This window comes from Hippocampus zosterae, chromosome 17, assembly GCF_025434085.1.
Source record: "Hippocampus zosterae strain Florida chromosome 17, ASM2543408v3, whole genome shotgun sequence".
Lineage (NCBI taxonomy): Eukaryota > Metazoa > Chordata > Actinopteri > Syngnathiformes > Syngnathidae > Hippocampus > Hippocampus zosterae.
The window spans coordinates 3583903-3605234 of record NC_067467.1 but is presented as its reverse complement, the minus strand read 5'-3'; the positions used below and the strand labels follow the sequence as shown (position 1 = coordinate 3605234).

Genomic DNA, 21332 nt, shown 5'->3' with positions numbered 1-21332 from the left:
CTTTGAGCTTTTCATTGTCAACTAACACACAACCAAAGTCTTCCAGTCTGAAAAAGTCAATAATCAACAGCAACAAATTGCATTAAAACAAAAGACACGCTCTTGATTTGGACAGTTGACGTTAGCGCCCACGTGATTTACATTTCCACAATAAATCTAAAAGAAGAAATCACGCTATTGCCCAATTTGGCTTGCTTGTTGAACGCTTTTTTGTTTGGCTTGTTTGTTACTGCACCGCCTTGGGCCTGAGTACACTTCACAGACACACACACGCACACACACACACACACACACACACACACACACACACACATATATAGGGAACCTGTGTGAGATGGTTGATTTGATTCCACTTGAAGAGGCAGGTGCCCTGGAGGTCTGCCACAGAGACAGCTCTTTGAAGCCGATGGAGAGAGATGGAGATGGAGGAAGAGAATGAGGCCGGAGAAACACTCGATCAGAAAAGAGGATATTGAAGAGAGGACATTCGGGCGCGGAATAGAGAGGGATGGCAAACGATGCCGGGGAATACAAGAAGAAAAGGCGCTTAGAACCCAAAGGAGGGTAGAAGATGGAAGGATAAAGAAGACAAGGGGGGGGCTTTCTAATACACTGCCACTTCCTGTTCAGCCATCTATCATGCACTCCATCTTTGTTTTTTTTCCTTGTGTGTCCTTTGCATTTGTCAGTTGGACAGCGATGCGCCATAGGAGGACTGCCTCTTGTTTCGACAATAATCTCATTCAAGCCGCAGGAGCCGCTTTAAGGCGTTCATTGGCCTACAAGAAATATACTCGTGACAAGAAAGGTATGGAGCGAGGAAAAGAAGCAGGCCTCTCGGTTACACACGGTTTTTCAACATCATATTTATCAAAACTTTTTTTTTTAGCTGATCACCATCCAGACATGAAAGTCACAAATATACAGTAATACCAAAACCCAATCGACCCACAGATTATTATTAAAAAAATACACGAACACACAAAATCCTGTGCAAAGTAAAACATTCGGCGCACTTGGCCCATAATACATAGCTCCCATCTTTTCAAGGCTTCATCTGCATCACCTCACAAATAAATGCTCTTCTTCCTCTTCCTCCCCCCCCCTCCATCTGGATCCCTCCCTTGATCTCTCTATCCATACATACACCTACACCTGTTCTCTTGGCTTTCATCTCTCGTCTTCACCCGGTTGACTTGCTGCCGCCCCGCTGTCTCGAGCTTTCCTTTCTTGTGAGTTGAGGTAGTCGGCCGGGTCACAGGTCCAAGAGCGTTTTTTGCCTCAATATTAATTGTAATATTGTCGCTAGATAGATAGATAGTCAACATGAATACATATTGGGCAGGGGGGGGGGGGTGAACTGGATGTATTAGGTACAAATCTAGTGATGTAACAGCAGGGTCTTTTATTATTATTCTCCTTTGGATACATATTCCAGCACAAGTTGAGTCTCCAACAATTAACAGATTTAAAAGGAGACACAAGCTGCTGTGCTAGCATTGTGGCAAGTGGGTCTCGCCAATGCATCACTGATTTTCTTAAAAAGAAACGAATAAAAAAACGTAAGCATTGTTGACTGTGAAGATTTGGACTTTTTTTTTAATTACTTTGAAGATCTGCAGAGACGGGACGAAGCGGCGAGCCTCTCTCTCTCTCTCTCTCTCTCTCTCTCTCTCTCTCTCTCTCTCTCTCTCTTTGTGTCTCTGTCTGTGCTTCTGCCATCCTCTCCTCCTCAGCCGCTGGATGCTGCGTCAGAAGGCGCGAGGCTCCGTCTGGATGGAGACCGACTGAGGAGCCACCGGTGCCAGGAGGAAGTGGCGGTCAGAGAGTGGGGCGGCGGCGGCCTCGGCACGGAGGTAACCTGTTGTTGTTTTTGTTGTTGTTGTTGTTGTTGCCTTAAAAAAAAAAAAAAATATTTAAAGCGCAACTTGACTGAAGGGAGAATAATTGGGAGGGAGCGCAGCTGGGCGGACTCAATGAGAAAATAAACAGCAATCGTCTTTTGCGGTAGTCGGTTTAGCTTTAGCATTCGTTGTTGTTTTGCTTTTTTTTCTAAAACGGCGCTAGGATGTATGCGCGTTGTGTTTTCATGAACGTGCGCACTGTTCAAGATGCGCACCATTGGGCACATGCGATAAAAACACACTTGCATGTGCTAATTGGAATTAAAATAAAAATTAAAAAAACACCACAGAAGCCGCAAGAGCTTTGATTGCTCTTCAACTCATGTCGCAGGCTTGCCTTTTAATTTCAACCAAGAAGCTCGCGAGCGCCTTCACAAGGTCGTCATTGGAACGGCTATCCAGCTGCAAATAAACAGGCGCTTTTTTTTTTTTACCCAATCGCCCCCCCCATGCCCCCTCAGGGGAATAAACCTAACATGACCTCTTATTCCAGTTCTGGATTCTGTCAAGATAGCTCTTTATACATCAGATAAGTATTCTTATAACTGCACGTTTCAACTGGTGGTAGTTGTTTGGTTATCATCTTTGTAAAGGCACCATATTTTTTTTTTATATTTTGAAAATTTTGTTCAGTTCAGGTTACTTCGAGGCTTGTTTGGATCGTGCAGCCGGACACAAGTGTTTGCGTGCATATGACGTAAAGGAGCACGTGTCCCTCGCAATATATTTACATCAACAGCCTTCAGCTAATGAGAGCCACTGAAAGATGGAGAGCCCGGCTAACGTCCTGACATAGCGCTTGCATGCTGTGTGTGTGGGTGACGGGTGTGTTGTGCGTAAACTGAATGACCTGTATGATGCATAATATACACCGTCAGTGGCTCACACTCATGCATCTTTTGTCACCCGCTCTTTTTCAGTAAATAGGCTACACACCCACACAAAGCGCCCACATCTCGTACAACCTTGGCCTGTCTGTCACCGTCTACGTTTATTGAAGCTTAACGACCGAATATTATCTTCTTCCTTCACATCTATTTACATTTGGTTCCCATGGTTTTCTCCTTCCCCTGCAGCTCCTCCAACCAACGCAAGGTTTCCTGCCTCACCCGCTGCTGTCACGACGGGCGTCTCTTGGGAATTGTGCGCAACATGCCCGCATTCAAAAGTGTCTAGCGAGAGAGGTCCGACTTGCCTGCATAAGATGGACGCGGTGGGAGCGGAGCGTCGCAGGGCCACCCCGACGCAGACGCCCGAGGAAAGGGACGTGTGGAGAGCCGGGTGGAGGGATGCGGGAAGGGAGGCGTGGAGGGATGGACGAGAGAGCGGAGTGGTGCACAGCTACAGTTTTGACTCCTACCAGCTGGAAGAGGAGGAGATCGGCAAAGACGTCCCGGAGAGAGGCATTCTGGCGCTGTCTGAGCCCGGTGAGGCGCCGTCTGACTGCGCACACAAAACGGATTATTTAGAAGTCGGCTAGAGGTCATCGTTCACTGCATCCATTTTCTGCAGTTTATCTCATGCAAGTGACGGGTAATTAAATATTACGGGTCGCATGAGTAAAACCGTTTTGAAATGATCTAATTTTGTTCCGAGTACGTGAAGCAGGCATCTCAACATGGGTGTGTAGACTTTTTATTTTTATTAGTTTGAAGATTAAAAAAATGTTTTTTTTTTTTTACTTGACCATGCAACACCTTCACTTTCAGAGAATGACGCTGCATATAAAATGAAATCAATCTCATCGATGTGAAAGATTTATAAGAGGGGGTCAATTTGGTGTTCATCAAAATAGGAATTAAAAACACCCCGCTTATCCATCTGTATCAACCATAAGCATATAAATGATCTGATATTTAAAAAAAACGACATCAGAAGATTTGCTGTTCTCTTGTCCGTCTTCCCTTTTAATCAGCTTTAATAACGGTCTCGTGTGCGGGCTCCGGACCGTGATTTCCTATTCTTGTTTTTTTATCGATAACTCTCATCTGCCACCTTCCCGCTCAGACTTTGAGGAGCCGATCCCTGACGACCGTTACCATGGCATCTACTTTGCAATGCTATTGGCTGGAGTCGGGTTCCTGCTGCCTTACAACAGTTTCATCACAGACGTGGACTACCTTCACCACAAGTTCAGCGGTACGAGCAACGCCCATCAATGTGAACGTGATGCATCTTATAAGAACGTTTTTACCAACCGCCCGTTCCAGGGACATCCATCGTGTTTGACATGAGTCTAACGTACATCCTGGTGGCGCTTTTGGCTGTCCTCCTCAACAACGTGCTGGTGGAAAGACTCAGTATGCACACCAGAATCACCGTGGGTGAGTCGCACATTAACCTACGGAGACAAAAAGCCTCGGGTTGGCAAAACATCTCCGTCTGATGACTTGAATCTCATTGAGAAGCCACTTGGAGGTCGTGAAAGTAAAAAAAAAAAAAAAAAAAGAAAAACTTTCCTGTCGGTTTCATTTTGCTGCCAGCAATTAGATGAAAGTTTCGAAGTGTTTGTTATCATAAGAACGGAAGGGAAATAAGATAAGATAAGGTAAGCTAAGATATCCTTTATTTGTCCCACACTGGGGAAATTTACAACCTGCAGCAGCAAGAATGTAGGTAGAAAGAAGAAAAAAAAACAACAAACACCGTTCAATTAAGTGCAATATAAACACAAAATGGATAAATCGCAGTGCTATTTACAATTGTCTTTCATATCATTTATTCATTCATTCATTCATTCATCTTCCGAGCCGCTTGATCCTCACTAGGGTCGCGGGGGGTGTTGGAGCCTATCCCAGCTGTCTTCGGGCAGCAGGCTGGGGACACCCTGAATCGGTTGCCAGCCAATCGCAGGGCACACAGAAACGAACAACCATTCGCACTCACACTCACACCTAGGGACAATTTAGAATGTCCAAATAGCCTGCCACACATGTTTTTGGAATGTGGGAGGAAACCGGAGCACCCGGAGAAAACCCACGCAGGCCCGGGGAGAACATGCAAACTCCACACATGGAGGCCGGAGCTGGAATCGAACCCGGTACCTCTGCACTGTGAAGCCGACGTCCTAACCACTGGACTACCGGGCCGCTATTCATATCATTTAATGATTTAATTATTATAAAAAAACCTTTATTAGTCTCGCGATGGTAGAAATTCCCAAATCACAGCAGCATAGTTATGAAAGGAAGAAGTAGAACAACAAAATATAGGAGCTGCTGGAAAGGCAGCCATTCTCGCGGCGCCATCTTGAGGTCAAAATAACACAACACAACACATATATTTCTGCAAAGAAATTCTCTAAAATCCAGATTGAAGTGTGGGGATTCTTTAATGGCTGATGATTATCTTGAGTGTATGTGTGTATGTCCTTTCTTTCTTTCTTTGTGCAGGCTACATCTTAGCATTGGGGCCTTTGGTGTTTGTGAGCGTATTTGACATCTGGTTGGCAAAATTCACCAACAGTCAAGCTTATGTCATCAACCTGGTCTCAGTGGGAGTAGTCGCCTTTGGCTGTACAGGTAAGCAAACCAGCTCGCCATCGCTAGAATAGACTAGCATAGACTAGCATAGACTAGCATAGACTAGAATAGAATACTCCTATTTTTCTCACGCCAAAAGGGCAATTCAAGATTTGACAGCAACGTTCAAGAAATCAAATCATCTGAAATCCACACGTATTTACGCCAGGCAGTGGGAGTGTATTTGCTGTGCACGCTTAATACTGCACGCAAAGCAGTTCATGACATATAAAAATGAATGTGAACAGCAGTGAGGATAGTCGGCAGCATTGTATGAAGCATAAATATATTGCATGGAGCAATAAATCATCTCAAAGCAATTGAGAATGAAGTCAAGCACCAACAGGATAAATCCGAAATTCATGTCAACTTTTCTAGGCTATTGTTTTGGCCTGATTCTGAATCTGCCCTCATTTTTACTCTGGCGCATCGTTTTTTTTTCTCCCTTCAATAATAATTTGATATTGGTGGTATTAAGAGGAACGAAATGCGCTGCCCACCGCTGTTTGACTGTTAAACCGCTTCCTCATCCATTTCCAGTGCAGCAGTCCAGTTTCTATGGTTACATGGGGATGCTCCCCAAGAGGTACACGCAGGGGGTGATGACTGGAGAAAGTGAGTACCATAAAATATCCACGTGTTCCGTTGACCGCTCTCTTGCACAACGGGCTCCGGCTTCGTCTCTCATGCGTCCGTACATATTGAACGCTCGTTTTTCATCTTCACGCAGGCACCGCCGGGGTCATCATCTCCTTGTCTCGCATCTTCACCAAGCTGCTGATCCCAGACGAGAGGAGGAACACGCTCATCTTCTTCCTCATCTCCATTGGCATGGAAATGCTTTGCTTCCTGCTTCACCTGCTGGTGCGCCGCTCCCGCTTCATCCGCTACTACACCAGCCACGCCCGGGGCAAAGGTCCGGGCAAAGGTCACGACCCCCGCGGCAACCCCGCCGGCTACAGGGTTCACCATGACGTCACGGCGGAAGAAGTTAAATTTGTAAGTTGCACCCTGACGTTTGCTTTCGGATGGGTATTGCACAATTTATTGATGAGCACAGCACCAAACAAAATGGTGGGAAAAAAACAAAACAAACAAGTGATAAGCTTACCTGCCAAGCAGAATTTGATATTCCACAATAGTTTCAGCAAAGCTCCAAAAACACAAGGTAACAGCAAATGGTTGACATCTGTTCACTCACGCTTTTTCTCTCTGTGATGGGTTGTTGTCCTCTGGCACTGTGGTTTCTTTGAAATCAAACGAGAGGTGCAAGATGGTCCCGGAGGGGCTGATTTATTACCGGTATCTTTTTCCACCGGTCATATTTATCACATAGTACTGTCAGGTTATAAAAATAATTATAATTAATTATTAAATAAATTATTAGCGCGTCGGCTTCACAGTGCAGAGGTACCAGGTTCGATTCCAGCTCCGGCCTCCCTGTGTGGAGTTTGCATGTTCTCCCCGGGCCTGCGTGGGTTTTCTCCGGGTGCTCCGGTTTCCTCCCACATTCGATAAACATGCGTGGCAGGCTGATTGAACACTCCAAATTGTCCCTAGGTGTGAGTGTGGTTGCGAATGGTTGTTCGTTTCTGTGTGCCCTGCGATTGGCTGGCAACCGATTCAGGGTGTCCCCCGCCTACTGCCCGAAGACAGCTGGGATAGGCTCCAGCACCCCCCGCGACCCTATTGAGGATCAAGCGGCTTGGAAGATGAATGAATGAATATTAAATAAATTATAATTATAAAAATTTTAAGAAACCAAACAAAAAGGCATTTTGTAAATGGAACATTCCCCTTTTGATGTTATTATGAGGCAACGCTGCAAATCCTCTTGATAGCCGGAGGTGGTGAAGGGCGCGACAAACATCCACGGAAATAAACTTGAGAAGGTCACACACGAAAGCGAAGAAATGCTACAAGTGATTTATTATTTGCCTTCGTTGCGCTTGTGGACGAGCTGATAATCGAGCGTCACTAAAATCCTGCGCGGCCTCGTAAGGACCACGTTTCACCTCAGGCTGTCCTCTTTTTATTTAAACATTTGTCCTGTTGCGCGCGAGGGTCTGCCTACTTGTCTTTTAGTGCAGTTCTCGTACAACAAGAGAGTGTGTGTGTGTGTGTTTTGCCTCTGCATCTGGGGGATGACTCAGGGAGTCTTTTGTGCCGGTTGCCAGGGGAAACCAAAGGCAGTGCTCCACATTACGACTCTAATCAGGAAGAGTGGTTCCTTCTGGCTCCTGAGACCTTTTCATCAACGAATGGATTAGCGCGCGCGCGTGTGCGCTTGCGCGTGTTGACATCAAGCTGCAGTCGCTCACAGTGATCCGCTAACGGCTGGAGCCATCAGAAGCTTGAAGTCATACAGCCAATATGCTGTCGCTTTAATGAAGGCGGGGGGGGGGGGGGGGATAGCCACTTGTAATAATATATTCATGAACTGTGAGCTATGGTTCCTCGAGTGTTGTGTCATTAAATCGTGTCCTTCAACCGTAACAAAACATTGGGCCTCATTCACCGTCAGCTCAGAGTGAAATCATACTTGTATTTTATTTTGGTGATAAAAAGAAAACAGAAAAAAAATGGTGGAGCTTCGCAATTTTTATGCGCCCAAATGCGTGAATGTTTTCAATCCGATATTTGATGCGGCCTTGACGGCGATTTTGTTTCCTCCTCAGGGGAATGGCGCAATGGGGCCACCCACAACAGAAGAGGGCATTGAAGAATATGTGGGTGGGACGTATGTGCGATTTGACGCCCCAAAAATCAAGTTCAGAAGAACCTGGCCTAGCGTTCGGGGTATGACTTGACAGAAATGCCCTCTTGTGTGCTCAACTCATCACGCATTTGGCATATTTATTCCTGTTTTATGTGCGTCCTCTCGATACAGACCTGATTTTACATCGTTACGTGGTGTCCCGTGTCATCTGGGCCTACATGGTGTCCATAGCGGTGACCTACAGCATCACCCTGTGCCTGTTCCCCGGCTTGGAGTCCGAGATGAGAAACCGCACCTTAGGGGAGTGGCTGCCCATCCTCATCATGGCCACCTTCAACATGTCCGACTTTGTTGGCAAGGTGAGGAGCGTCTGACGCGCGTTACGCGTTTCCTCAAAACAATCGAGAGAAAGAAGCATCGGAAGCATCACCGTGTGTTCAGATCCTGGCGGCGCTGCCCTACGACTGGTCCGGAGGCCGCCTGCTCTTCTTCTCCTGCTTGAGAGTTGTCTTCATACCTCTCTTCATTATGTGCGTGTACCCGGCGCACGCGCCCACCCTTGCCCACCCCGCCTGGCCGTGTCTCTTCTCCCTGCTCATGGGCGTTACCAACGGGTACTTTGGCTCCGTGCCAATGATTCAAGCCGCTGGCAAAGTGGCGCCGGAGCAGAGGGAGCTTGCAGGTAAGACGGCGTCACATCTCGCTTTGACGCGGTCGGGCTTGTTTGAATGAGGGCAGTACAGTGAATGAGAGAGAGGCGGTTGGGGGTCGAGTGGTTAACATGGCGACCTCACAGTGCAGAGGTACCGGGTTTGATTCCAGCTCCGGCCTTCCTGTGTGGAGTTTGCATGTTCTCCCCGTGCCTGTGTGGGTTTTCTCCGGGTATTCCGCCCCCCCCCCACATTTAAATCGGCATGTATTGTATTGTATTCCAAAAAAACATGCATGGCAGGTGAATGTAACACTCTAAATTGTCCCTTCGGTGTGAGTGTGAGCGTGGATGGTTGTTCATCTCAGTGTGCCCTGCGATTGGCTGGCAACCGGTTCGGGGTGTCCCCCGCCTACTACCCGAAGACGGCTGGGATAGGTTCCAGCACGCCTCGCAACCCTTGTGAGGATCAAGCGGATCAGAAAATGGATGAATGAGCCGTAACGACGCATTTCTTTGTGCAGGTAACGTGATGACCGTCTCCTACATGACGGGCTTGATGGTGGGCTCCGTTGTGGCGTACGCCGCTTACAGCTTCACAGCTCGTCCAACAACAGGCATCTCCGCCTTCAACGTCCACGCAAACATGACTGCTTTTTGAATGTCCTCACATGGTCGCATACGAGTTGATACACGAGCAGCAGGAGAGGGTGGCGGTCTCACCTATGAAGGAAACAAATGTAGCATTACATATCTTCCTATTTTCCAGCCAGGATGAGAGTGAAGATTTCGTGGATGTGGATGAATTTTTTTTTCCCCAGTGGTTTTTTTTTGGGGAGTGTTTCACTGTGAAATGAGTTTTAGGCATACCGGTGTGGTTTCATTTACGACGTGGTCGCTTTTTGTAGACTGGAGATAGTGACTACCCGTAGTCCTTAAATAATAATGGTCCTGAATGAAGAAAAGTGGCAGACAAAATAGATAAATGGATGGATGAGCATTGACCACATCAGTTCTTCATAAAGCAGTGTTGCTAACCCGTGACCGACAGCTTCTGCGCGGTGTTCTTCGTGTTGTGTCTTGTGAGTTTTTTTGTTTTGTTTTGTTTCTCAGCTAACATGCTTTCCATATGGGTGGAACCTCCAAAGTCGAACAGACCAAATAGTACAATTTGGAGGTCGACCAAACGGTTGTGGTTCTCAAACAAAACTTGGAGTTTAAACCGTAATGGTGAACTTTACGCATGACTTCAACAAATGGGAGGATGAATGAGAATTACATTTCAGATTTCTTCATTGTGAGACAAATAAAGGTTTTCCCATCTTATCTTATCATTGGTATGTAACTTTGAAGAAAGTTGGTGACCCCTGTTCGAAAGGACTTATGATGGCGACAATTTGAGACCGGAAAAAATGAGCTCACGATATGATGGCAAAATTGTTTCGATATCAATTTTGTGGTTGACTTTGGAGGTTCTGCTGGATCGGTGTTGCATTTTGAGGGGTCAAAACATCGAGTGCCAAATCTATCTAGCTTTTCCTAAATAATGTTATTGAGAAAAGAGTGAATGTAAAATCAACAAGTGTCACTGTCTGAACCTTGTAAATATATTTAGGAATAACGTTTAAAAGAGCAAAGAGATGTGATTTGCCAGGGCGAATGATATTTTTGTGAGTATATTTCTGTATTATAAAAAGATGCAGAACTTTTCTCGTGTTTCTTGTCGATTATTGTCTTTTGTCTAATTTTGTGGAGCAGTGGGACAAAAACGGAGTCGAGAGGTTCAAAACCCGTTGACCAAACCATGGCACATTTCCTAGGGTTTGGGGCTTTAAATGGACTCTTGGACTGATAATACCCGCTCATGTCATTTTTGAAACGTTCGAACCCTTTCCCCGGATCCCATGTAAATGTGCCTCCTAGTGGCCGTGAACAGTATTGCGATTACGTCATAGAGATCGAACGGAGGCTGATTTTGACATTGATGTCATGACAGTGTGGTAAACGGGGTTTAATGAGAATGAAAGGGGACACAAACAATGTGACATACATAAAGGCAGACGATCACGACGTTTTGTAGACCGAATGAAACACTCTCTCGCTGGTGACGCGTTTCGGCCTGCAGGGGGCAGCATCGGGCTGACGAAGATGACTCTCAAGCGTTTCCATGGTGATGACGTGACAGCGTTGACAATGGTTATCAGGGTGCTCGGTTAAGCGGTAGGTTAGCGACAGATTACTTGTTTGAAAACTTTGTCGACGGAACATAATCTATTTCTGACTGGCAGAACAATTCAATCCTCTGCCACTGGAAGGTACAATAACGTGTTATTCACCTTTCTATACTAAGGAGGCGTATGTTTCATACTGAGAAAACCAAACCAACCCCAAGCAAGACAAAACAAAGGCCAGGCCGGATGATACATCCGTTTAAAGTGGGAGCAAGCAAATCAAGATAAACAGTACATAAGCAGCACTTCAAATGCATACTATTAGCGGATAGAACAATCCAGAAAGAAGTTCAGCTAGAAGAGCCAAAACTGCAGTCAAAAGAAACTGAAGGACACTCAGGTGAAAAAGACTAGCCAAAGAATTAAGCATGACACTCAGGAAATGGGCTGTGGACTTGGGATATGGAGCACAGTCATGGAGGCAAAGGAAAAAAGAAGACATGATTGATGCACTGGAGATATGGAGGATTTTAAAAGTGACATGGGAGATGAGAACAAATGAAAGTGTACTCCAGGAAATTGGAGTGGAATGAGAACTGCTAAAATCATTGAAGGCTTGGCAGAAAAAAGTGGCTGAGACATATAATTTATTACGGGGGAGAGTTTATATTGTACCGGTAGTGAAGAAAAACTAGAAGAGAAACGACGAAGAGCAACTCCCAACGGAAGCCCCACGCCCCCCAAAAAATGAAAAGGATGTCAAAGACCGAAGTGGATTGACGATGTATAACCCTGGAGGAGGGCCTGCCTATTCAAACAGAGCACGTTAGAGAGACATAAATTGGTGAGCAAATTCCCATCATCATTTTGTAGAGGCCTTTTTTTTCTGTTTGTTTTTAGTGTTGTCGAAAAAACCGACCATGTATAGTAAGGTGTTTTTTAGCCGAAAAAAAACGACCATGTATAAGAAGGCGTTTTTATCCGAAAAAAACCGACCATGTATAAGAAGGCGTTTTTAGCCGAAAAAAACGACCATGTATAGTAAGGCGTTTTTGGCCGAAAAAAACGACCGTGTATAGTAAGGCCTTTTTTAGCCGAAAAAACGACCATGTATAGTAAGGTGTTTTTTAGCCGAAAAAAACGACCATGTATAATAGTAAGGCGTTTTTTAGCCGAAAAAAACGACCATGTTTAGTAAGGTGTTTTTTAGCCGAAAAAAAACGACCATGTATAAGAAGGCGTTTTTATCCGAAAAAGACGACCATGTATAATAAGGCGTTTTTGGCCGAAAAAAACGACCGTGTATAGTAAGGCCTTTTTTAGCCGAAAAAACGACCACGTATAGTAAGGTGTTTTTTAGCCAAAAAAAACGACCATGTATAGTGAGGTGTTTTTAGCCCAAAACAACGACCATGTATAGTAAGGCGATTATTAGCCGAAAAAAACGACCATGTATAGTAAGGCGTTTTTGGCTGGAAAAAAAAGACCATGTATAATAAGGCGTTTTTGGCCGAAAAAAAACGACCGTGTATAGTAAGGCGTTTTTTATCCGAAAAAACGACCATGTTTAGTAAGGCGATTATTAGCCGAAAAAAACGACCATGTATAGTAAGGCGTTTTTGGCTGGAAAAAAAAAGACCATGTATAATAAGGCGTTTTTGGTCGAAAACAAACAAACATGTATAGTAAGGCGTTTTTGTCCGGAAAAAAACCCCCAACCATGTATAAGCAAGGTGTTTTTGGCCGAAAAAAAACGACCATCGGCCCAAAACGCCTTACTATACATGGTCGTTTTTTTCGGCCAAAAACGCCTTACTATACATGGTTGTTTTTTTCAGCCAAAAACACCTTACATGGTTGTTTTTTTTTCATTTGAGATCTATAACATCTGTGAAGAAGCAGATGGTACTGCTGCTACTACACTAAAAGGGAACCAGAAAAAAATTGCTGGAAATGCAATACAGAGTGGTCAAAAAGTCCACATTTTTGGAGCAAAGCTATTGGGAGCACATTTTTTTCCAATTTCAGGAGCTAAGCCAATGTTAGCAACTTATCTCATTTTCATCTTTTGGTTTTCAAACCCGTCTTAGGTATAATACAACCATAATAAAACAAAGGGTTTGACCTTGCATTCCAAAGCATCCCAATTCGGGGATCCCCCCTCCCCCCATTCATATCAGGCTGATACAATTTATTTCATTTTAAAGTGACTGAATGTGGCTGCTGTTCGTGACATGAAGACTGCAAGCATCTTCCCGTTGACAGCTTGATTTGCACGTTCCTTTTGGAGATGTTTTTGCCAAACTTCCTGTCGTCACTTTGTCGAATAAACTAAGAGGAGGAATGACAACTGCTCTGTTGAGAGTATCCAACCGTGAGGCCAACTTTGCCCTTTTTTTCTGCATTGTGACAAAACAGAAGGACAAACATAGTTCAATGGTGTCACATTGTCACAAGTCGGGATATAATAGGAAGCGTTTCAACTGTTTGTGCACGGTGCTTTCTTTCTTTTTTTTTTTTTTTTTAAACGCCCCCTCACTTAAGACACCTGTCTCCTGGGAAACGGCTGCTTAGAACACACATACACCAACACCAGTCTGGAGGGGGCTGAGAACTATTTAAAAAATGGTACAAGTCTCACACACACGCACACACACACCTTCCTCGGTGTAAGAAGCCTCAGCCAGTAGAAGATTTCTGTGCATGAGATGTCAGCCTATCACAATCCTTCCTGCCAACACACCCACAGGATAGTTTGAGGTTGTGTGTGTGTGTGTGTGTGTGTGTGTAACACTGCTGAGGGAAGCGAGAGGGAGAGACAATGTGCTAAAAGATGCCTCTCTCATATGTGAGAGAGAGGGAAGATTCTCCCAGCAGGTGCTGATGTTCTGCTGATGCTGGTCCTCGGGGAGAAACTGAGAGGGAGCCAAACAAACCCCAGACTGCGGCGCTCTCCATGAAACGAGATCTCCATCTCGCGCGCGCACATTGCATGTCAGCAAATATTTAATTACCTCCAGACACAGTGGAATGCAAAAAAAAGGTGCACACACACACACACACACGGACCGTGAAGGGTCATCAGTGGAAAATGCATCTCCTGCGGTCAGCTGCGGGGCTCGGTGGAGGAAGCTGAAGTTCCCTCCATTTTATCACTACCAGCAGCTTCATTACAAGGCTGCCAAAATGGAGTCCACTGATGATTAAAGGGGCAGTCCACTCGAATGCGCACGGGCCACATGAGGATGGAAACAAAAAATGAGACGTACAAAGTGGTTAGCAGCTCCCTGGAACGGAGCAGTGCAGCCAAAGCAAAACATTGGAAGGTGCCAAAAATATTCCGTTTAGCTTTCATTCAAACATGTTGCAAGGACGCTTAGCCCACTCTAATTGGTATCAGCTAAAAACATTTGACTGACGTCTTATATGATTGGTTGTTTTTCCTCGGGCGCTGTGGTTTCTTGCATATTAAATTAGAGGTACAAGGTGAGGCAAGAGATAGACCCCCCCCCCCTCCACACACACACATACACACATCATAGAAAATGACACAGAACACCAAAAGTACAGTTCCATCTGTTTATTAACTATAGAAAATACTGAGTTACTAAAACCATTAAAAAGAAACACTGGTAAACATGGTCGTCTGTAAAAAAAAAAAAAAATCCTAACACATACAGTATAGAGCAACAGTATATATCTGGCATCTGATTTCGCATTAAAATGTATCCTTTTGCATTTTTTTACAAGATTAGACGTGTACAAAGTATATTCTGATAAGCTTTTTTCTCTCTCTCTCTCTCTCTCCCTCGACGGCGAAGGATCATTTACAAAACGTAGATCAGTTATTTTTTCTATTCATTTTCAAAATAATCTGCTTTGTCTGTAACAGGACGATTTACGATATCAGGAACAGCAGACGAAGAACCAGCCTCCAGTCCACCTCTCTCTCTCTCTTTCGCTCTCTCATATTCTCTCTCTCTCTCTCTCTAGCAGCTAGCTCCCATTGCCTGTCAGCAGGCGTGGACGATTGTTCAGAGAGGGGTTAAAAATTTTTTTAAAAAAGACATGTGCATATAATATACATCCCCCCAAAAAAGTCACAGCAAAAGCAAGCCCAAAAAAAAAATAAACCACATACTAGTTGATTATACAAAATATCTCAAATGAAAATAAAGAGGACACGTTGGGGAATGAGGGTGTGCATGTTGGACCCTGTAAGGCTGAGCTTTGGATGGACGTGCGGCCAAGAGAGACCGGAAGGCCTTAATACATCCAGATGGGTTGCAAAATAAATGCGTGCGTGTGCGTGTGTGTGTGTGTGAGAGAGAGCCTTCTCTCTCACCGTCTCACACACAAACGGAGAAAAGTGCTTTTAACAAACATTCAGAACCAGCACTTCTTGTCGATTTGTGTGTTCACTATTTTTTTTTTGTGACCTGCACTCTCGTACGGGTCGTCTGGCTTCTTGAGTCCCGCCGTACCTTGTCAAACCTCTAACGTGAATATAACTAGCAGCATATGATCAAACGTTCTTATGTTTTTGTTTTTTTTAAGAAATGCGGACCTCCGCTTAGGACTTGTTTCATTGGAAAACGGAAGCGTAAAAATGAAACCTCATGAATGGCAAAAGGAGATAAACGTTTGTGTCCGCGCGCAACTTGCGCTTTGAATTAATCGGATCCGGAGAACCGTTTCCGGTTTTGGTGCCCACAAAATGGCGCCGAGACGGGGTTAAGCTTCACGATTTGGCAAAAAATCATTAACATTGGAAGCGCTGGCTCGGAGAGAACAGTCACCGGGCTAGGCTAGTCTTCAGAACGACATTCAACATTTGAAACCGAAAAATGGTCAAAATAGGCACGAGGGAGAGGGGGGGGGGGGGAGAGGGAGTGTGATGCCTGCGTGACTAAAAGAGTCAAGGGGGCTATGATTTAAAAAAAACCCCAGTTAGAAATACCAAGACCCTCGGTCCAAAAGTTATTCAAAGTGCACTCGTGACCACGTAGAGACCGAAAACGTGCTTTAAAAAAAAAAGCGGCAAAGGATGACTGTATGAAAAACAAATACATTCATACATTGAAAACACAAACACAGGTTGACGATGTGTTTGCAAGCCGGGAGGGAAAAAAAAATATGCGAAAAGTCCACCCTGAGCTCCGAAGATTTGTGCAAACTGACCCAGTTTCATCGACTGTGGACAAAATCTATTGCTCGGATTTTTTGTTGCACCTCCCAACTGGATTTCAGGGTGGATTTGGATTTTCAGGTGGATGAAAAAAGGGACAAGTGCTTTTAACAAGTGTCCTACGAGTCTCTACCTTCTCTCTCTTGAGCCTGAGTGTCGGAGGGAGTTTCGATTGTCAAGGGGAGGGGGGGGGGGGGGGGTTGCGTGAAAAGAGCCCGAGTGTTGGATTTTATTCTTCTAAGTGCTCTCAGCAAATTGGAAGGGAGTCTCCACCTCTTTATCTTTCCGCGCCTTTTGCATCTGTCGCTCCCGCTGTTCTCCGGATACATCGAAAAAGACTTGAGACATTGACTGTAACATCACCACGGCAACACCAGACATCACAACCTGCGTCGTCGCTCACGTTTCGTTAAAAGCTTCTCGACGGGAGCTATCACGTGAAAATCAAACACTCGGATTCGCCCGGATAGAGCTTCCTGTTACATGAGTATTTACACGGGTGTGTTCGTACAAGGTCAGTCGAAAAGGGTTTGCGCATGAGCTGCGTCGACGGGTCCTTTTAATAATCTCTGCGGTGGACCGCCAGAGAAACCGCAAGCAGGCCAGTTTGTGTGTGTGTGTGCGCGGTTTATTTTGTTGTCTTTGCTTAGCAGATGACCGGGACGCCGTCCGTGTTGAAGATCATGCCCGTGGTGGGCTCGTAGGTGCCGGCCAGGTAGTAGAGGTCCTCGCTCTCGGCGTAGCGACGCGTGTGGGTCATCTGCTCGTACTCCTCCACGCCGACCACCAGACATTTGTGGCTGACCGTCTGCACGTCGTTCTCGTCGCTGTGGGACGACTGGTACAGGGCGCGCTGCGCAAACACGCGTGTTGTGTTAGCGGTTGGTGGCATATGAATAAATGAAGAAATTCGCATTTTGTGTACGTTCAGTCTTATTTTGTATTATAGTATCCATAATACATTGAATCGGAACTCCTTACTATACATGGTCGTTTTTTTTGGCTGATAATGGTTGGGTTTTTTTTCCGACCAAAACGCCTTACTATAACTGGTCGTTTATTTCAGCAAAAAAAAGCCTTGCTAATCATGGTCGTTTTTTTCGGCGAAAAACGTTTTACCAATCATGGTCGTTTTTTTGGGCAAAAAACGCCTTACTCTTCATAGTCGTTTTTTTCGGCTAAAAAACGCCTTACTATACACATGGTCGTTTTTTCGGCTAAAAACGCCTTACTATACATGGTCGTTTTTTTCGGATAAAAACGCCTTACTCTACATAGTCGTTTTTTGGGGCGAAAAACGCTTTACTATACATGGTCGCTTTTTTCGGCTAAAAAAACGGCTTCTATACATGGTCGTTTTTTTGGGCTAACAACGCCTTACCAATCATGGTCGGTTTTTTTTTTCTGCCAAAAACGCCTTACTATACATAGTTGTTTTTTGGGGCGAAAAACGCCTTACTATACATGGTTGGTTTTTTTTCCAGCCAAAAACGCCTTACTACATGGATGTTTTTTTCGGCCAAAAATGCCTTACTAAACATAAGACCGAAATTCGCTTTTTGTAATTATTCATTAATTCATCTTCCAAGCCGCTTGATCCTCACTAGGGTCGCGGGGGGTGCTGGAGCCTATCCCAGCTGTCTCCGGGCAGTAGGCGGGGGACACCCTGAATCGGTTGCCAGCCAATCGCAGGGCACACAGAGACGAACAACCATCCACGCTCACACGCACACCTAGGGACAATTTAGAGTGTTCAATCAGCCTGCCACGCATGTTTTTGGAATGTGGGAGGAAACCGGAGCACCCGGAGAAAACCCACGCAGGCCCGGGGAGAACATGCAAACTCCACACAGGGAGGCCGGAGCTGGAATCGAACCCGGTACCTCTGCACTGTGAAGCCGACGTGCTAACCACTGGACTACCGGGCCGCCGCTTTTTGTAATTAATCATTATTATTTTATTTCATTAATTTTTTAAAGACAGATAGCCCTTTAGTAAGTTAAGTGTGTTTAAAGCTTGGAGGGGTGTAAATATTTTCCTCTTCGTTCGTTCATATTCGCATTTTGTGTACATTCATTCTCATTTTGTATTACAGTATCCATAATACATTGAATCAGAACTCAACTAAGAATTATTTCCGGAAATTGTTTTTAAATGTCAATAGGTAAGTCATAGATATTTTTTTGGGGGGGGGGGGCAGAAAATGAATTTTCATTGTTGCAGTAATGTGATAGGAATATAATTCTATTCAATTAACCAATTATTCACAGAGGTAACATTTGAATGTAATTTGAATACCGTATTTAATTGCATGGGGCTGTAAATCGGGGATATTTTTTTTTCCCCAGAGTGATGGAGGTATTGTGTGTATTCGAGTAAGTGGCAAACAAACAAGCTAGCGCTAAGAATTGCACGTAAAAGGCCCAGTGCGACTAAAAAAACGCTAATGACGATGATCACGATAAAAACCATCACATCACAAGTCTCACCTCCATGAAGTCTTTTCGCGGAATAGAAGAATGCAGAGCCGCTGGTAGAGACTGCCCACATATTTGTTCCCAATTCTGCAAAGGCAGAACATTTCACAATGAGGAGGATTTCGACGCCCATCCAAAAATAGTTTGCAATGTGTTTGACTGAAAAGCATCGAGGTCCCGGCAGGCATTGATTTGGCCCTCTCGCTTACCTTCTTGTCGGTGAGTTTCTTGCCGGGGTTGGTCTCCTCTGGATGGTAGAACCAGTTGACCCTGACCACCATGTTGCTGCCCCACGACTCCCACATGCTTTGGATGCGACCGATGAAGGGCAGGTTGGGCCTCCCCGCCGACAGGAAGACGGCGCAGTCGCCGATGCGGATCATCTCCCGGCCGCGCACGATGGCCTTGTAAAAAAGCTTCTTCGCCTTGCCTTTCATTCCTCGTCTCTGTCCGAGGGGAGAATATCACCGGGCGGAATGAGAAACGTGGCGGCCGAGTAATATTTAACAACAGTCGAATCGGAATGACATTTCTCAGTCGCCGTGTTCTTTCCCTGTTGCCTGGAGTAAAACTAATAATTAACAGATAATAAAATAATAACCCCCCCCCCCCCCCCATTCCGAGACACACCGCAAACAAGTGTGTATCATAAAACACGTAGAAAAGGGGAACTACGGTAGTTCAAAAGTACAGCATTCGGAACTCATTCAGTACCAGCCAATTCTAGACCAAGTCTGAAAAGACGTTTAAGACCGTCTTTGGGAGTGAATGAGGTACAATTTTGGACGCCCCCCCCCTAACCCACTATATGAGGAATTACAATGACCTGAAAGTAATGTAATATGTCATGCATGACATTGTGGGGGTAATTCGCGCCCAACGCCGCTCACCTGAGTGGGTTTCCCAAACCACTTCCAGAGCTGCCTGGCTGGAAGGAAGGCGGAAATTTTGGGTCTATTTTCCACACTGGGGAGCCGTTGGCGTTTGGCCAACTCCTTGGTGGTGGGGAGGTGCACCCCATCCCGCCGCTTTGGCCTCCCCACTTTTCCTTCCCCTCCGCCGGGAAACCCTGGCTTGGGTTTCGGAGGGCGGCCCCTTTGACCGGAACCCTTCCCGGTGGCCGGTTTGGCCGCTTTGGCCGCAGGGCTGGGGGTCGGAGAGGTTGAGAGCGAAGGTGAGGGCGAACGGGAGCGAGGGGACGCCTGCTCTTCCTCCATTTTGACCTCCGCCTCCTCCTTGGCGTTCTGCCCTTCCTCTCGCCGCTCCTCTTCCACTTTGGCTGCGGGCAAGGGAGAGACGGGGCCCGGGGGAGGAGTGCCGGTCCTCTCTTCGTCGGAGCTGCAGGAGGAGTCGTCGGTCGACGACGAGGACGAGGAGGAAGACGAGGACGACGATGAAGACGAGGAAGAGCCGGAGCAAGATGAAGAGGAGGAAGAGCAGCTGGAGGTGCATTTCGTCTTTGGCTTCCCCCTCCCCTTCCCGTTTTCTGCTTCGGACTCGGAGCTGCTGCTGCTGCTGCTACTTTGAGACTCTTCCTTAATCGTCCTGTCCTTCCTTCGGTCCGGCTCCTTTTGCTCCAGTTTTTTGCCTTTCTCCTCCGTGGCGTCCGCTTCCTGTCCTCTACCGCGGCTCCCCGCTTTCTCCTTGGCCAGCGCGTGTGCAGTGTGGGTGGCCTCTTTCTCCCGCAGTCCAGACTCGCACTCCGCAGCTCTTGGTTTGGACTTGAGCAGTTTCTGGTCGGCCGCGGCCACGGGGGCCGGATCCCGTCTGCCATTTTGCCCCTCCAGCAACATCATGGCCTTGGTCTTTTTCGTTTTGGGCGAGGTGACACCCTCGTGGTCGAGCTTCACCAGGGGCTCGGCGGACACGGGCTTCCGCTTGACGAGGTCCCCCTGTCTGGAGGCGGGCTTCAGCCTTGAGGCCAACTGCTCGGACGACAGCTTCGTTTTGGGACCGGAGAGAGCCGCCGGGGCCGATGAAGTTCTGGTAGCCAGAGAGGAACCGGATTTGCCCGCTGACAGCCTCGGAACTGGGCTGGGAAGGAGAACGGATCCGAGGGGTCTGGAGTTGCCGTGATGGTCCGAGGCGGGTTTGCTTTTGGATGCGGAGGTCGAGGCGGACCTGGGCTTTGCCGTCATGCCGGGTCTGGACACGGGCCTGTTGGACGTAGCGATATTGGCGCTGTTCTCTCTTTCTCTACGCTGGCTGTTATACGAGGTCAGATTGGGTTCGCTGTACAGGTCCACAGTCAGGACCTTTCCGTAGGTGGAAGGATAGGATGAAGAAGAGATCTTGGCTTTGGATTTCGATTTTGGGATCGGAGCCGAGCTGGTCTTTCTGGGTCCCGCGGAGGTCGGACTACTCGAAGGGGACGCGATGGAGCTCTTGTGACCCGGTTTTGTTTGCGAACCCATTGCGGGCCGCGAGGCAGGCCGAGGCTTCTCCTGGACCGCTTTCTGGACTGACAAAGTCCTCTCTTGGGCTACTTTGGTCAAATCTTGGGATTTGCCTGGAGGCTGGCTGGACGACGGAGATTCTGTTTTCTCTTTGCCATCGGAGTTCAAGATTTCTGCGAGAGGACCAACAACAACACGACGTGAGACATGGACACCGGGCAAGCTGATCCTTCCGGGACAAAATGAGTTTTTCAGCAAATAAAAGCGATTACAAGTGATTATGAAAGATCTCACGGTCATCCGTCAT

The 21332-nt window shown here is 46.3% G+C and overlaps 2 protein-coding genes across 2 annotated transcripts in view; one reads left to right on the top strand and one right to left on the bottom strand.

The window, feature by feature from the left end:
* The first annotated feature begins 1616 nt into the window (after positions 1 to 1616).
* Positions 1617 to 10502, top strand: slc29a4a (solute carrier family 29 member 4a). Its single transcript, XM_052049208.1, has 11 exons — positions 1617 to 1856; positions 2981 to 3331; positions 3912 to 4043; positions 4115 to 4228; positions 5297 to 5425; positions 5966 to 6040; positions 6156 to 6424; positions 8104 to 8224; positions 8316 to 8503; positions 8586 to 8826; positions 9318 to 10502. Exons 2-11 carry the CDS (start codon positions 3109 to 3111, stop codon positions 9452 to 9454), a joined length of 1629 nt encoding a protein of 542 aa, XP_051905168.1. The 5' UTR covers positions 1617 to 1856; positions 2981 to 3108; the 3' UTR covers positions 9455 to 10502.
* Positions 10503 to 14529: 4027 nt separating this feature from the next.
* The window catches only part of tnrc18 (trinucleotide repeat containing 18), a 44203-nt gene continuing 37400 nt past the window's right edge, over positions 14530 to 21332 (bottom strand). The window contains 4 exon segments of the mRNA XM_052049214.1: positions 14530 to 17005; positions 18642 to 18716; positions 18839 to 19075; positions 19520 to 21198. Of these exon segments, the coding sequence (XP_051905174.1) occupies positions 16799 to 17005; positions 18642 to 18716; positions 18839 to 19075; positions 19520 to 21198 (2198 nt within the window). The 3' untranslated portion in view covers positions 14530 to 16798.

What these genes read in the sequence shown, in the direction of transcription:
- slc29a4a (XM_052049208.1), top strand. Translation starts at nt 3,109, where the DNA reads ATGGACGCGGTGGGAGCGGAGCGTCGCAGGGCCACCCCGACGCAGACG. An exon ending in TCTGGCGCTGTCTGAGCCCG is followed by an intron (nt 3,332 to 3,911) that starts GTGAGGCGCCGT and finishes CTTCCCGCTCAG; the next exon opens with ACTTTGAGGAGCCGATCCCT. An exon ending in GGGGGTGATGACTGGAGAAA is followed by an intron (nt 6,041 to 6,155) that starts GTGAGTACCATA and finishes ATCTTCACGCAG; the next exon opens with GCACCGCCGGGGTCATCATC.